This window comes from Vigna unguiculata, chromosome 3 (assembly GCF_004118075.2).
Source record: "Vigna unguiculata cultivar IT97K-499-35 chromosome 3, ASM411807v1, whole genome shotgun sequence".
In the NCBI taxonomy this organism is placed as follows: Eukaryota; Viridiplantae; Streptophyta; class Magnoliopsida; order Fabales; family Fabaceae; genus Vigna; species Vigna unguiculata.
The window spans coordinates 62,687,123-62,703,256 of NC_040281.1; the positions used below are offsets into that span (position 1 = coordinate 62,687,123).

Genomic DNA, 16,134 nt, shown 5'->3' on the forward strand with positions numbered 1-16,134 from the left:
AAAAATTAGGAGCTTAAATTTAGAATTAAAATATTTAAAAAATTATGTAAGTTTTTCTTAATTTTAAAGATTAATATTACAACGAAATGGTGATTAAATTAATCATTTTTCAAGAAAATAGTAATCAGTTTCATCAATAATGTTGGAATAAGGTGCCAAACGATGTGTACTTGCAGTTTATAGTGTAAGATGATTAGTTTGGGGTGTTTGTTTTATGATGTTGTAATAGGAATGACAATCCCATATATACTATAATCAAAATGTTATTTTTAGGCATGCTTGAAATATTATGGGTTAACTTTGTTTTTTGGAATGTTTTTTTACATAAAAAATAACCAAAATAAAAATAAAAACAGACAGTGAAGTTAAAAAGTAATTTATATCTTTACCATTGGAATATAACCTTTTTACCTTTCAATATGAAAATAAAAATATTGCAATAAGATAATATAACATTTATAGGAATAAAATAATTCGAGAATGTTTTTTTTTTTTTATAATTACAAGTATGCAAAAAAATCGAAAAACTTAACCAACTTTAACTTATTTGATTTCTTTCTATTATTATCTCTAATATTTTAACATATATTTTCATCACTTTTAATGTATATTAATTATTTATTATCATCATTATTAATTTTACCTTTTTAAAAATAATTAACTATTATAGAATTTTCAATATTTATGGTTTTTAACATTTTTATGTAATTTAAATTAAGAAAAAGTAGCATTATATACATAAGAATTATAAGCAATAAATATTATAAAAAATCATATTTAATTTTAATTTTTAAAAACTAAAACTAATTAATATTTAAATAAAAACACTTGTTGAAATAAAAAGTATTATATATAGCCTTAAAAATAAATAAAATTATAGAAAAAGTGTAATAAAAATGTAGGTATTTTAAAAAAAATAATTACATAGTAATATATTTTATGAACAGCTAACAACTAACAACTAAAAATTTATGAGATAGTTCCGTGAAAATGAAAATTGACTTAAAGGTATCTATGGAAAGGTAGATACAATCATTAATATTTGATGTGCCTTGATGTGATGTGCGTAGCTTATTTATGTTACACAGTAGTCACCATCGTCAACAAAATTTCTCCCTCTTTTTTGATTTATTATTTTCTTCTTCAAGTCTGATTCTTGGAAAGTCGTAAGAGTGGCAGCGTAATGGGAAGCAAAGGACACACGCTCATGGAGGTTGGACCCGATGGGGTTGCCGTCATCACCATTGTCAACCCTCCCGTTAATTCTCTCTCCTATGATGGTAAATTTTTATCCTTTCAATTCTTTTTCTATTGCTCAATGTTACTCTATGTTGTGTCGATAATTTCTCCTTCTTTTTCTCTCGCTAGTGTTGCGCAGTTTTAAGCAGAATTTTGATGAGGCTCTAAGCAGAGACGATGTCAAGGCATTTGTTGTTACTGGTATGTTTTGCAATTTGCTTTTCTAGGCAGAGATTATTCAAAAAAAAACTGGGAAGGGGGCAATGCTTAAGCTTGTTCCCTTGGTATCTTATCTATTCAAATAGTTGTCCTTGACCAAATTGAAAATTTCTTGACCGATCTTGCTTGTTAGTTTGTTATGACTGATACTATTGTACATTCATTGATGGTCAAACCATCTACAGTAGCCATCTTCATTCACTCCTGTGATATGATGGGGATATTTTGATAAACACCGAAGTTTCAAACTGTGAAAATAACTAATATGCTCTATTAGATTGGGAAGAACAAATGGGAATTGAGTGCTGGCCGATTTTGGGCTTAACCGAAGATATTTGTTGGCCAACTAGCTTGTAGCTATCGCATCATAACTGAATCTTATGTTACTTTATCAGGTGCAAAGGGAAAATTTTCTGGAGGCTTTGATATTTCTGCCTTTGGTGATGAAGGGCCGATAGGTACTTCTTTGGGAGTGTCTTTGTAATGTGGTTACATTCATAGACATTGTGTAATTCTTTCCTCTCTCTCTCCTCATGTAGAGCGTCCAAAAACTGGTTGGCTATCGGTAGACATCATCACTGATACAATAGAAGGTACGTCATTTCTTTATGAAATTCTTTATTTGCTATTTATTTTTCATTCTGTGCTATCTACAATCTATTTTCTTCATTTTTCAGCGGCCAGGAAGCCATTGGTTGCTGCCATTGATGGCCTTGCCTTGGGTGGGGGCTTAGAAATTGCAATGGTTTGTGTTGCCAACTGATTAGGAAAAAGAATATTTTCTTTGTAAATTTCTACAAATTGTTACCCATTCTTTCTCATATAGGCGTGCAATGCTCGGTTATCAACCCCAACTGCTCAGCTTGGTTTGCCTGAACTTCAGCTTGGAATAATTCCTGGACTTGGAGGTATTAACTCATTCCTATCTGTTTTCATCAAATTTACTTGTATTTTGTGTATGAATTCAAAATGTTAAATAGAGAACAAGTTAGACCATGAGTAACAGTGCAGGTCTTATGACTAATTTTGTTATTGTTTCCTTTTTCTTTAGTATAGAACATTTTTCATTAAAATTTGAATTGTCTTTCAGGAACACAGCGACTTCCTCGTCTTGTTGGTTTGGCAAAGGCACTTGAAATGATGCTGGTACTATACCTTTTTATGCTTATTTTTTTGTAACTTTCCACTCTGTTCAATGTGAAGAACTGATCTGAAAAGCTGGTGTTTACAAACTCAAGGTTGGTGATCAGTCAAACAGCACATTCACTGTTCCATCTTAGAATTTTTTTCTGAACGTAATATCAACAAGCTTTTTCTTCAGTTCTCCACTTTGTGTTGAATTATGTTTTTCTTTACAGGAAAGTTTCAAGAGTTGTGACTTCAATGTTCTTGTCCAGTGATTTTCAATTAATTTCTTCACCTCTTTTTTTTTCTCTCTTTTTGAACTAAGACTTCTAAACCAGTTAAAGGGAAGGAAGCTTTTAGTTTGGGGCTTGTAGATGGATTGGCGTCGCCTGATGATCTGGTGAAAGCTGCACGACAGTGGGCCTTGGATATTGTAGGCCATCGGCGACCATGGATTGCTAGTCTTTATAAGACTGACAAATTAGAACCCCTTGGAGAAGCATTGGAGATTTTGAAATTTGCTAGAGCTCAGGCCCGAAAAAGGGCTCCTAACCTCCACCATCCTTTGGTTTGCATTGATGTTATTGAAGCAGGAGTAGTTGATGGTCCCCGTGCAGGACTCTGGAAGGTTGTATCTGTCTCCAGTATACCCTTTCGCCCCTTCATATTATTGCTGCAGAACTTTGTGACATTTTCTTTTGATCTTTTGTAGGAAGCTGAAGCAGCTGAAATACTTGCAAAGTCAGATACTTGCAAAAGCTTAGTTCACATATTCTTTTCTCTCAGAGGGACGTCCAAGGTTTGTTGGGTTTTCTGTCTTAATTTTACACTTATTTCTCGTCCTTCAAGTGACAAACTAGTTACTAAGAGATAAACTAGTTACACTTATTGTTATAAACTTTTACATTGAAAGCTTAAATATTACATAGATTTAATTGCAAAATTTGTATTGAATTTGAAGAAAGTTTTGAAAAGAAAGACTCTTCTAATCTCTTATTTCCTATTTTCATTGAATCCTGACCCATCTTGATGTACAACAATAGCTTCATCTCAATAGATGTGGTTGATTACATGAATTAATCAATACCATTAGCCCCGGTTAAAAATAATTTTTCAGGTTATCCCTTTTAATAGATTCTGTTATTGTCCTTCTTGGCATCCTTTTATCAATTTCACACGGACTAAAAGCCTTGGCAATTACCCTTCCCATCGGTGCCTCCAATGACTTTCTTTGAACACATCCCCACAGAATTTTTGGCCATTCAATCAAGCAGATCCCGCAGCCAGAATTATTTGACTATCCCCTTCAATATGATTGCTGATTTTGTAATTATTTCCTTTATTAGGATATTTGTAATCACATAATTATGTCGTTATCTACTTCATTAGGATAATATAGATGTAGGTTAGCATTTGTAGCAGTTCAGCTACTTTTCAAGGCCGAAATTTTATTTATTATATTACTCATATGAGAGTTCTCCAGATGAACACAATTTTTCGGAGTTTAACACGATATTAGTCTGAGGTGCGATCCTACCTAGGTTTGCCCAGGATTCCTAGCCTCTTGTATTTATTATCTCATTTCTGTCCTACTCTAGAATAAGTTTATTTGACCTCTGTCCCTTTTTCAATGTGCCCCTTGTTCCACTCAATTCTTTATGACATCTTGTTTGTTCACTGTAATGGCAAGAACTACACAACCTGAGCATTTCAGTTCTAGATATTTGTCAAAGGTAAGGAATTGTGATACTGATCGTAGCATTCCTTCTCTCGATAAAGATGAACAAAACACTAAATATGACAAGTGATAAATCAAAGACACTCGAGTCATGATTTGGATCATAGGCTCTCTTGATCCCAATATTGTCCTCAATCTTTTAGACCATTCAGCACTGCAGCCAAGATATTGGCCTATCTAAAGAAAATGTGTAGAAAGAATAACACTGGTAGAAGGTTCTGGCTTGAACTTGAAATAAACATATTTCAATAGGAAAGTCTCCCTTACTCTGAATTCATTGCCGTTGTTTATGAAGATTTGTCAATTAAAGGTCATACTGTGGTGCAAACAGTTCATGAAACTACTAAACGAGATTAATTTGTTATTGAGTTGAGATCAGATTTTGAAGGTATTCTGCTCAATTCTATGAACAATATTGTATCCTCGGATGCATGCCTAAATGAACTTCAAAAAGAAAAATATCTCTTCCAGTTGCGGACACCATACAAATCAAACCTAAAACACATTTCTTGAGAACTATTCAATGTTGGTGCTTCTTCTGCTCGTAGCTTTGTGCATACAGGAAATGTGCATCATAATGCTCTTACCCGCCTTCAAACTTTGACCCCTGATACTACCGCTTCTCTGCTTTAGGGCTCTTGGGGAAATCTTCTTGTACCCATTATTCTTGGAATTTTAACTCTGGGGCATCCAATCATATGCCCTACAGTGCCGAAACCCTTACAAATGTCACAGGATACTCAGGAAATCTCCAAATTCGTACTGGAGATGGAAACCATTTACCTATCACAACAGCAATGGTGATAGATAACATATTTAACAATGTCTTTGTTTCACTTAGTCTCATTAGTCATCTTATTTTTGTTGGTCAATTAGTTAACAATGATTGTCAAATTGAGTTCTCAAAATTTTGTTTTCTTGTGCATCATCAACAATCATGTAAAGATGTTCACGAAGGGCCTGAAGTTGTTCATCTTTTCCCCCTTCATGTCTCAGTCTATGTGTTCCTTCCAGCCTTTTATTTCTTATAATTCCACTGTTGTTAATTTCAAAACATGGAATATGGTATTAAAGTGTATCTAGTGTTGATGTTGAGTTACCTACAGCTGTTTAATCTTGCAAACATCAGACTACGGAGGTGACGGGGTGTTAAGATGCCTCCCATTAGCTAGTAATATAGTCAGAATACTATTTTTAAGGTTTGGGCAATCCTTCCTCCTTGAACTAACTTTTGTGATTGGGTGAGGGTTAGATATTCAATCCAATTTTTATATGGATAAATATGGCTGCGAATGAGAATTAGCTAGCCTGATTCTGAGTGCTAAATTTATGTCTAAATTTTATCCATATGAATTTTTCAATACCTCTTGACGTGAACAGATACCTGGGGTTACGGATCTTGGTCTGGTTCCAAGAAACGTTAAGAAGGTTGCCGTCCTTGGTGGAGGATTAATGGGCTCTGGAATAGCAACAGCTTTAATTCTTAGCAGCTATCCTGTCATCTTGAAAGAAGTAAATGAGAAGTTCTTAGATGCTGGTATCAATAGGATTAAAGGTGAGAATAGATTCGTAAGAGTTGGCTCTCACCAGTCCCTATTTAATCTGCATTTTTAAATAAGAAATAGATGATGTTGTTTACCTGTTTTCATGTATTGTTTTTCCACTATGAACAGCAAACTTACAGAGCCGTGTTAGGAAAGGGAAATTGACCCAGGAAAATTTTGAAAAGGCAGTCTCCCTTGTACAAGGTACCCTTGATTATGGAAGCTTCGGAGATGTGGACATGGTGATAGAGGTTGTATAATGAAATGCAAATAAACTTTGCTTATTTACTGTCATAAGGATCGTGGTTGCATGTTATCCATTGCTTGGGAAATTATTAACTTCTTTTTGATGTTTGTTGTCCGGACAGGCTGTTGTTGAAAATGTTTCCTTAAAGCAGCAGATTTTTGCTGATCTTGAAAAGTATTGTCCTCCTCATTGTATACTTGCTAGTAACACTTCCACAATCGACCTGAACCTGATTGGAGAGAAAACCAAGTCGAAGGATCGAATTGTTGGAGCCCATTTTTTCAGGTGAGATCTTTTATCTGTTTACTAATATTTTTTTGGCTGATCTAAATATCTGACCTGTACTTCCCTAGTCCTGCACATGTTATGCCGCTTCTGGAAATTGTGCGTACCAACAATACCTCTCCTCAAGTGATAGTTGACGTGTTATATATTTCAAAGAAGATAAAGAAAATTCCAGTGGTGGTTGGAAACTGCACAGGATTTGCTGTTAACCGGATGTTCTTCCCATATACCCAAGCCGGTCTCTTGCTTGTCGAACGTGGTGCAGATGTTTATCAAATTGATAAAGTAATAAGCAAATTTGGAATGCCCATGGGGCCTTTTAGGTATTATTGATTGGATAAGTTCTTGACATTCTGCATCAATTCTTGAAGTGCATGATTTGACACTTATTTACTAATGCAGATTGGTTGACCTTGTTGGGTTTGGTGTGGCGATTGCTACTGGTATGCAATTTATTGAGAATTTTCCAGAGAGAACTTATAAATCAATGCTCATTCCCCTTCTGCAAGAAGAAAAAAGAACTGGTAGAGATAAACTCCCGCATCAGTTGGAATTCTGACAATATTATATCTACGTGGAAAATATTTACATGACAATGATATGCTCCATTTTATTCTATTAAACTAACAGGTGAAACATCTCGGAAAGGGTTTTATTTGTATGATGATAAACGGAAGGCTAGTCCTGATACTGAATTGAAAAATTATATTGAGAAGGCTAGGAGCATTACTGGTGTCTCCGTTGATCCTAAGGTCTTTTAACTCTTCCTAATTCATAGCATATTTTTGGATAGCGAGGAAGTACATTTTAAAGTAAAATTTTATTGTAAATTCCTCTGGATATGGATATGATGCTCTGAATCTCAACCTGGACAGCTTGTAAATATACAAGAAAAGGACATCATTGAGATGATATTCTTTCCTGTGGTGAACGAAGCTTGTCGGGTCCTTGGCGAAGGTATTGCAGTCAAAGCTGCTGATCTCGATATTTCCTCTGTCATGGGCATGGGTTTTCCACCTTACAGGTTTGTCTTATTATTTATTTGGCACATATCAAAACTTTGTAATCGTTCTAAATTTTGGGATGGATTTCACCAGGGGAGGTATCATATTCTGGGCTGACACTCTTGGATCCAAGTACATATGTTCAAAATTGGAGAAATGGTCAGAGTTGTATGGAGAATTCTTCAAGCCTTGTGCCTACTTGGCTGCAAGAGCTGCCAGAGGAATTCCTCTGGTGAGTAACCTAAGCTCATTTTTTTTTTCATTTCATCCATGCAAAACTATTTGTCTTGTTATTTGCAGACTGTTAATAACTTAAGGTAATTTTGAGATCTAAAGGACACTTTACTAATGCATTGCATCTGTGATCATAAGATCAAGATCGTCTAATGGAATTTGTCTGTACTTGGTAGTAAAACAAACAAGCCCTAACTTGTCTTGTTTCATTTATTAAATAATGATTGAACCTTAAGTTTATGCACTTAAGGAAATAACCAACACATTCATTAGTACTTCTTTGAAGTATAATATTCAAGATTCTTTCTGACCATTGGCTCTTCATCTTGACGGTGTTGTACACTTATTAGACTGTTATTTAAAAGAAAGCGTTGTTTAAGATAATGACTATATATGAGGTTTTTAACATTTTCCTTCTATATGTGATAAATCCACATTGCATAGATAAACAACAGAGTATAAGATAAAACTAAAAAAGTAAGGGATACACGTCATGGAAATATAATGTTGTTGCCTGCTTCTGGAATTTAACAAGCTGTCTTGGTAGACAATTCTGAGTCTCGCCATTTGTGTTGCTCTGTGATGGATTTTGTACTTTTGTATTGCAGAGTGGCTCAGTGGAGCAGGCAAATTCACGGTTGTAAGAAATGAATAGTTCACTCTGATGGAATGTTCCTTTCAAAGGGTAGGAATATAGTGGTGAATTGAGAAACAGCTTCATTTATGATGAGAAAATATATGAACAGCGTAATTGTTTGGTCAAGATAACAGTGTGTTTGTTTGAGACAGATGAAATAAATGATTTTCGCTTATTTTTTTACAAAATTATTTAGTTATTTTAATGTGTTTGAGACATAAACTGATTTTGTTTCTAAATCTTCTTTTGAAAATAAGTTTGCACACTTATGAAAGTCTGAAATTATTTGAATATTTTCATATTATCATGAGATTGTGCAACACTTTTTTTTCAATAACTTCATACCTTTTTTTTTTTGTAATTTACCATCTAAAAGTCAATTTTTTTTTGTTGTTGTAGAAAACATTATTATTTTAATGTTGTCTTTTAGCATATTCATCCACACAAAATTTGTTTAGATCTTTTGACTGTTTGTAATTAGGAATAGAAAAAAAATATAATAATAGAATAATTAACAGAAGGTATTTATCAGATAACTTATTCAACATTCAGATTTCTAAATTACAAATCGAACCTCTTTTTTTACTTTTTAACCTGAGATCGATAAATGTTTCCCATCACCGTTCATACCTGTCACCTCTGCTGTGTTTCTTGTCCAATCACTGGAATGATCAGACCTTAATGTTCCCTCATGAAATATCAGAACACAACTCAGTGAAGTGGTCACGAGCCTCACAAAGAAAATAGATGAAAAAAATGGTAGTGTTTTGCAAATTTGTGAAAAATTATAAAAGAGTAGGTCTGGTCACAAACATTTATACCCCATCTATGTTATAAAAGGTTTCTTACTGTAATCGAAATATTAGATGAGTGAACATTGATGCTTGATTTCAGCATGCATTTTCTAACAAACAAAATTATATATCTTATTAGAATTTGGGTATTGATTTATATTAGAAATTGGGAATTGATTTATTATTATAATGTGTATATTATGAAATTAGGTATTCATTTATTAATAATGCTTTTTTAGATTGAAACTGAAATTAAAAGAGATGAAAATGGAAGAAAATGAGAGAAAATAGAGTATAAAATAATTTTTTTGAATTGAGAGAAAGTGAGTGAAAAAAAATGGAAAGTTGATAATATATTTGATTGATGTAATAGAGGAACATTAAATTAATTAAAAATATAATAAATTATAAAAATATCTTTAATTTAATTTTCTTAAAAATAAGCATTAATTAAGATTTAAAATTGATTAATTGAAAAGTAATTAGATTACAAAATTAAAAAAAAAAGTTTTTTATCGATAATATTTCATAAATATACATGGATTTAAAGAATAACTAAATTTTTAATATAATTTTATATAACTAATTTATTTTAATAATATTCATTTTACAAGAAAAAAATTATTGGTATCATATTAAATAAAGTGATTAAAATTATTAAGATCATATTTGTTTAAATCAACACTTAGGGTGTGTTCTTTTGGGGAGATGGATATGGGAGAGAGTGTGAAGATGAATTTGTGTAGATTTGAGTGGATGGATTTTTGTGTTTTTTTGAGTGGATTTAGAGGGTAAAGTGAGTGAATTTGGAGATAAGTTTTATGAAAGTTAGTGAAAGATTTGATTGATATGATAGATAAAATAAATTGTAAAAATAGATAGAATTAGAAAGTTACCGAAATACCCTTGATGAAAAAAGAGAATGATTTTATAATTTGATGTTATAAAAATAATTATAATTAATTAATACGAATTAAAAAATATTAAAATTATATAAAATTTTAAATAAAAAAATTAAATATTTATGAATGTAAAAAAAATTATACAGTTAAATTTTAAAAGAAAGTAAAAAAAATTAAATTTTAAAAAAAATTTATATAAAGTTAAAAAAAAATTTAAAAAAAAAGTTAAGAAAAAAAGTTTTAAAAAAAGTTAAGAAAAAAGTTAAAAAAAAATTAAAAAAAAAGTAAAAAAATATCTATTATTATAAATGTTTGATGTACTATGAGAAAAGGAAAAATTTAAGAATGATAAGGTTAAATTTGTAAAGTTGTTATGTATCATCGTAAATCTCTGCAGTTTATAAGAGATAGAAATTTAATACAAATCTCCAAATCCGTCTATTCATTTATTCTCAAATCGTTAAAAAAGAACACGAAGAACGTGTATTATCCGTCCACGCAAATCAGCGGATTCTTATAATCCACCGAAAGGAACACTACCTAGGCAATGTTTGTTTGATGAGATGAGTTTAGAGGAGAGTGTGAATATGGAGTTGTGTGGATTTGAAGGAATGAATGTGTGTTCTTTTTAGTAGATTTAGAAGATAAATTTGAAGATAATTTTATGAAAATTAATGAGTGATTTGATTGATATGATAGATTAAAAAAAGTTATAATAGATAAAACTTAAAATTTACCAAACATCATTCATAATAAAAATTTAATAAAATTATAATTAAATAAATTAAAAAAGTTAAAATTTAAGAATATTTTAATTATATAAATTATATATATATATATATATATATAAACTAATAATAATATCTACATATATTAACAATATTATAATAATTATTAATTATAATATACTTTAATTAATTAATAATAATAATAATTTTATATATTATTAGTTATTATATATTAATATATTAATCATTATATTTTTAATAATATTTTAAGAATATTATATAAATATTTTAATTATTAATAATTATTATTAAATATATAAGTATGTTATATATTATTTATTATTATAATTTATTATATATATATATATATATATATATATATGGTTACATAACAAATATATTATAACATATATAATAATAATAATAATAATAATAATAAATAATATATATATATATATATATATATATATATATATATATAATAATTATTAGTAATTTTAATATGATAGTAAAATATGAGGAGAAAATGGTAAAAGTTAATCTATTCATGAAATTTTTCGTATGTGGAGAATTGATTTCTGAGATAAGTTTACAAATTTGTCTGTGTAAATCTGCGTTCATCCTCTTAAACGAACATAATTTTAAATTCTAATTGTCTTTTCAAATTAGCTTCAACAATATTATATGCACAAAAGAACATTGTGTTAGGTTGTGTTCTCTTTAAGGAATGAATTTGGAGGAGAGTATGAAGATGAATTTGTGTGGATAAATATTTGTGTGTTTTTTTTTTTGTGAATTTAGAAGGTAAAGTGAGTGGATTTGAAAATAAATTTTGTGAGTAAATGATTTGAGTGATATGAGATAAAATAACAATTTATAATAGATAAAAATTAAAAATTATTAAAATACCCTTATAAATATATGAAGTAATTTTTAAATTAGTCAAAATATTAAAATTTAAAACTATTATTTGATAAATTTTAAAAAATTAATAAAAATTTAAATTATATTAAATTAGTATTGTTATTTTTATAACAATTATATTGTTTAAAATTATTATTAATAATTTATTTTATTATTATTAATTATTATATAGATAAATTTTATTATTTGCTATTATATCTAATTACTATATGTTATTTATTATCATTATACATATAATAAAAAAATATATAATTTTTAATAATATATGTATACATATAAATATTTGAAGAAAAGATTATATATATATATATATATATATATATATATATTATCAATATTCGAAATATGGATAAAAATAAAGCACTTAGAAGATGAGATTAAAACTCTAAAATATTGTTTATCATCGTAAATTTTTGTAATTTATGGGAGATGAATTTTGTACACTATCTCACAAATTCATTCTTTCATTTTCTTTTATGTTATGTTCACTTGAGGGAGAGGATTTGAGAGAGAGGGAATGAATGTGTTTGAGTCGATTTGAGAGTGAATTATGTGTTTTTTTTTAAGGAATTTAGAGGTGATTATATGTAGATTTGAAAATAAATTTCATAAAATTTTGTGAAAAATTTGATTGATGTGATAAATTAAAAAATATCTTTTAATATAAGTATTGATTAGATTCTTATTTTGCCCTTTATGTAATAAGTAATATAATTTGATATTTGTATGAGTAAATTTATTTTGTTAATATTTTTTAACCACTAAAATTGAAGAAAACAAAATGATGTGGGATTGGATTCAAGTGATGTGGGATGAGATCCCTTCTCTTAAGCTATGTCTTAGATCCGTTTCAACTTTGCTAGGATAGAATTCTTCACTCACATCATTCCCCACCACATATGATAAAGTTATTCTTGTAAAATTACAAAAATACTATTGTTTACCTGTAAATCTCTTGGTGAGTGAGTGGATTGTGAATTTTCGATATCACGCACGTCCGTGTTCGCATTCACGGACAAATCCCATAAAATGAACAAGGTGTTCATCCGTCGATCGGTCTCCTCAAATAATAATTCCTCCAACGTGAATATAAACTTAACCTTAAATCATTGTAAACGAAAGTAAACAAAGTTAACTATTCATCTACGTAAATTTGAAAGACCCCTGGGAGAAAGAACTAGTGCTTTTCTACCTTATTGAGTGATGTATGCTCTCATTAAATACAATTAATTGTTAATAATAAAAATATATTTAATATTTAAATTGATTATATCTAAATGCATTATCATACTTCTCTCATCAATTCAACTATGCACGTTTATGTCACATGCAAAAATAAATAAAAAACTATTTTATAGCTTCTGTTATTTTCTTAAACAGTAATTACTTGTAGAAGAAAATGGTTGAAGCTGTATGTTTTTGTATTTCTTAATGGAACATTGTTGAAAAGTGAAATATCTCCATGGAAGTGAGAGGAGAAAAGAAAATTTTGTTAAAAGCAGAACATAAAGAGGGAATTGAAGAGAAGTACAATGATGATAAGTTTGAGGTAGACAACTTAATAAATGAGCTAACGTACTAACAAAATCATAATGAAATATTTATGAATAATAAAATCATCAACTGCAACATCTACTCAACCATAAAAACTGCATTACGCTTCTTTAAAACAAAAAACTTCTACTTTTCTTACCTTCCTGTGTTCGGTATGAAAATTTCATCTTCATCACCATATTAAAACACAAAACAAGTTTAGAAGAGGAATTTTTTTTAAGTTAAATATATTTTTTGTTTTTAACTTTTGAATTAAAATTGAAAATTTTTAATATTTCAAACTTTAATATATTCAAACTATGACAATGAATAACGATAGTCATTTTAAACCACTTCTGTAAATTTTTTTAAAATATTTTTACGTGTTAAATATTTTAAATTGACGTTTCATACTATTTAAAAAGTTTTACCTTAAATATGAGTTGAAGATATATTTAACACGTAAAAAATAATATTTATTATATTAAAAAATTATATTTATTCATATAAAGTTAAAAAAAACAAAATTTAAGAAAAAACAATTTTTAAATTTACATATAAATTTAATATTAAAAATATATTTAAGTTTTTTTAATAATGTATTTTAATAATATATTTTAAACTTTCATCCGCATGGTTCAACAAAATTTTATATTACTTTTCGAGTTTTGTGAAAGAATCAGATATATAAACAACTTAAAACCCTCGTCACATCTTTACTCCACAATAAGTTCTTTCTGTTTTTCCATTACTATGGATTTATGAGATCGAAAAAAATTACTATAAATTACCACTTTAATCTTATGCTAAATTACATGTTTATTTAATAGACTTTAAAATTGGTTATTTTGTTTAGGTGTGGATAAACTTTCTTTTTTAGCTCTTATATTTTTATAAGTACTATTTTAATTGCTTTTGTTACTATACGAGTTTAGATGATAGAATCCATAAAAATAAGAAAATAGTATACATAAACTAAAATATATTAGATACTAAAACATAAACTCTTTTTTTAAAATATAAAACTAAATTAATGAATAGTTTAACCCTTATGTTTATTTGCATGAGAATAGAGACGATGGAAGCAAGGTAACAAAGAAAAACATGAGTTGAGAAGATTGGATATATTAGAAAGTACAAGAGAGAAGAGAATAAAGTTGGTAGGCATCACAAACAAATACATCTTCAACCACTTGGGATAAGAACGGAGTACAAGTGAAGATTGAAATTTAGAGAAGATTGAGAAGTAAAAGTGAAGTGAAATAGAAGAAGAAAAAAGTTTGAAGTGATTTAGATCCGCAGGTGAAATACAATTTTGTTGTTGTTGAGTTTATGGTAAGCTTTTAATGCCATTGTTCCCCAAAGCTACCACTCTTCCCTTTTCTTCCGCTTTTACCTTCCCACACTTCTCTTTCACACTCAATTTCATAACCTTTTCTCTTTTACTTCTATTTATTATGCTTTTATTTATTTACTCCTAACACTTTTTCCTCTCTTTTTTTCCCATCATAGTGCAATTATTGCTTTCATTAAATCATAACATATAGGAGGGAGACATTTACAAACATTTCCATCATAAATAATAAAAATGAAGTATTTATAATAAGCATGATGCTAAAATAAATAAATATTTGATAAAAAAATAAATTTGTGTAATTAAGTGATAGTAGTAAGTAAGCATTGAGATAAAGAATTGGAATGATGTGATATGAGACACACATAATGTGTTGTTTATTGCAGTGAAGAAATGTCAAAATCACTATAGAACAACAGTGTACTTCTTGGTTTGGAATAACATATAATGCTGGGTTTCACAGTACCTTAATAATTCCTTGCATTATAAAGGAAAGAAAATTTTTCTTCTCTTCTTTGTGTGATCTGTCAGCTGAAGCAACATGTTGAGCCATATTAGTAACATCATCAATGTCAAAAATCATCAATCATTTTTTGTCCTCATGGATCATCATTATCTTAAACTTTCAAAACACACTATGTTTGAGTTGAGGAAAATTTACAAGAATTTAGGGTTCTTAAAATAAAATGTATGAGATGAGGGAGTTGGAATTAAAATTGGTCCAGTTATTTTGTAAGGATGTGGAAGTGGGATGAGAGAAAAAAAATGCAGAGATGGGGACACATAGTGACATAAGTGAAAGTAACTTTTGAATGAAAAATGATGTGAATTTTGGGAAGACAACATCAGAATCAAATAAAGGGAAATGAAGAGACTCCCAAAATTCTCTATCTTGCTTTTGCTTAAACACATCAAAATTCACACATCTAACCATATATATATATATATATTATAATGAATACATTACATTTATGAATATTTTTCTTATATGATAAAACTTTGTAATGATTTAAAATTGTCACCTAGTTAAAAATTATAATGATTTTAGTAAGAAAATCGATCAAGATGATTTTTTAAATAAAATAAACGATAAAAAATGTATTTTAGTGTATTTTTATTTAAAATGTCATAGTTTTCCATATCAATAAAAACAATAAAAGTATATTATTATATTAAAGAAAAGATAAAAAGAAAGGAAAAAAAAAGGCATCAAATTTTTTTTTCATTGGATTGACTCTTGGTTGGAAGATAATACAATTTTATATTTTATGGAATCTTCTATACACGGGAGAAAGAGAGAAGAAGAGAAAAAATAAATAATATTACATGTTTAAAGTTGTGGAGAATATTTTAAGGTTTTATTATATTTTAATAACAATGCATTTATACTTATTATAGTACCAAATTTGTGTTTTTAATTTATAAAATCGAACAAATTAGTTGTCCAAAATTAATTAATTGCTTTCGAATTGATTAAAGAAAAACATTGATATCAAATTTAAAATATATTTATTAAAATATAAAAATTAGGATTATTTTTAACTATAGGATGAAAACTAAAACATACCTTAATCTAATTAATATATAAATTTTGTTGGAATTTTATAACAGGAGAATAACAAAAATT

The 16,134-nt window shown here is 28.7% G+C and overlaps 1 protein-coding gene across 1 annotated transcript; it reads left to right on the plus strand.

Annotated features, from left to right (window-relative positions):
- The first annotated feature begins 1,048 nt into the window (after positions 1-1,048).
- On the plus strand, positions 1,049-8,463 carry LOC114175728 (peroxisomal fatty acid beta-oxidation multifunctional protein MFP2-like). Its single transcript, XM_028060514.1, has 18 exons — positions 1,049-1,280; positions 1,369-1,440; positions 1,854-1,916; positions 1,998-2,051; positions 2,136-2,203; positions 2,285-2,366; positions 2,549-2,604; positions 2,909-3,211; positions 3,296-3,382; positions 5,702-5,876; positions 5,995-6,116; positions 6,234-6,397; positions 6,466-6,720; positions 6,800-6,921; positions 7,028-7,149; positions 7,273-7,421; positions 7,495-7,633; positions 8,244-8,463. Exons 1-18 carry the CDS (start codon positions 1,184-1,186, stop codon positions 8,277-8,279), a joined length of 2,166 nt encoding a protein of 721 aa, XP_027916315.1. The 5' UTR covers positions 1,049-1,183; the 3' UTR covers positions 8,280-8,463.
- The last annotated feature ends 7,671 nt before the right edge of the window (positions 8,464-16,134 follow it).

Bases quoted from the DNA above. Each gene is read 5' to 3' on its own strand.
- LOC114175728 (XM_028060514.1), top strand. From the start codon at position 1,184: ATGGGAAGCAAAGGACACACGCTCATGGAGGTTGGACCCGATGGGGTT. The intron at 6,398-6,465 runs GTGAGATCTTTT...GTACTTCCCTAG, and splicing joins GTTGGAGCCCATTTTTTCAG to TCCTGCACATGTTATGCCGC. The intron at 7,634-8,243 runs GTGAGTAACCTA...TTTGTATTGCAG, and splicing joins CTGCCAGAGGAATTCCTCTG to AGTGGCTCAGTGGAGCAGGC.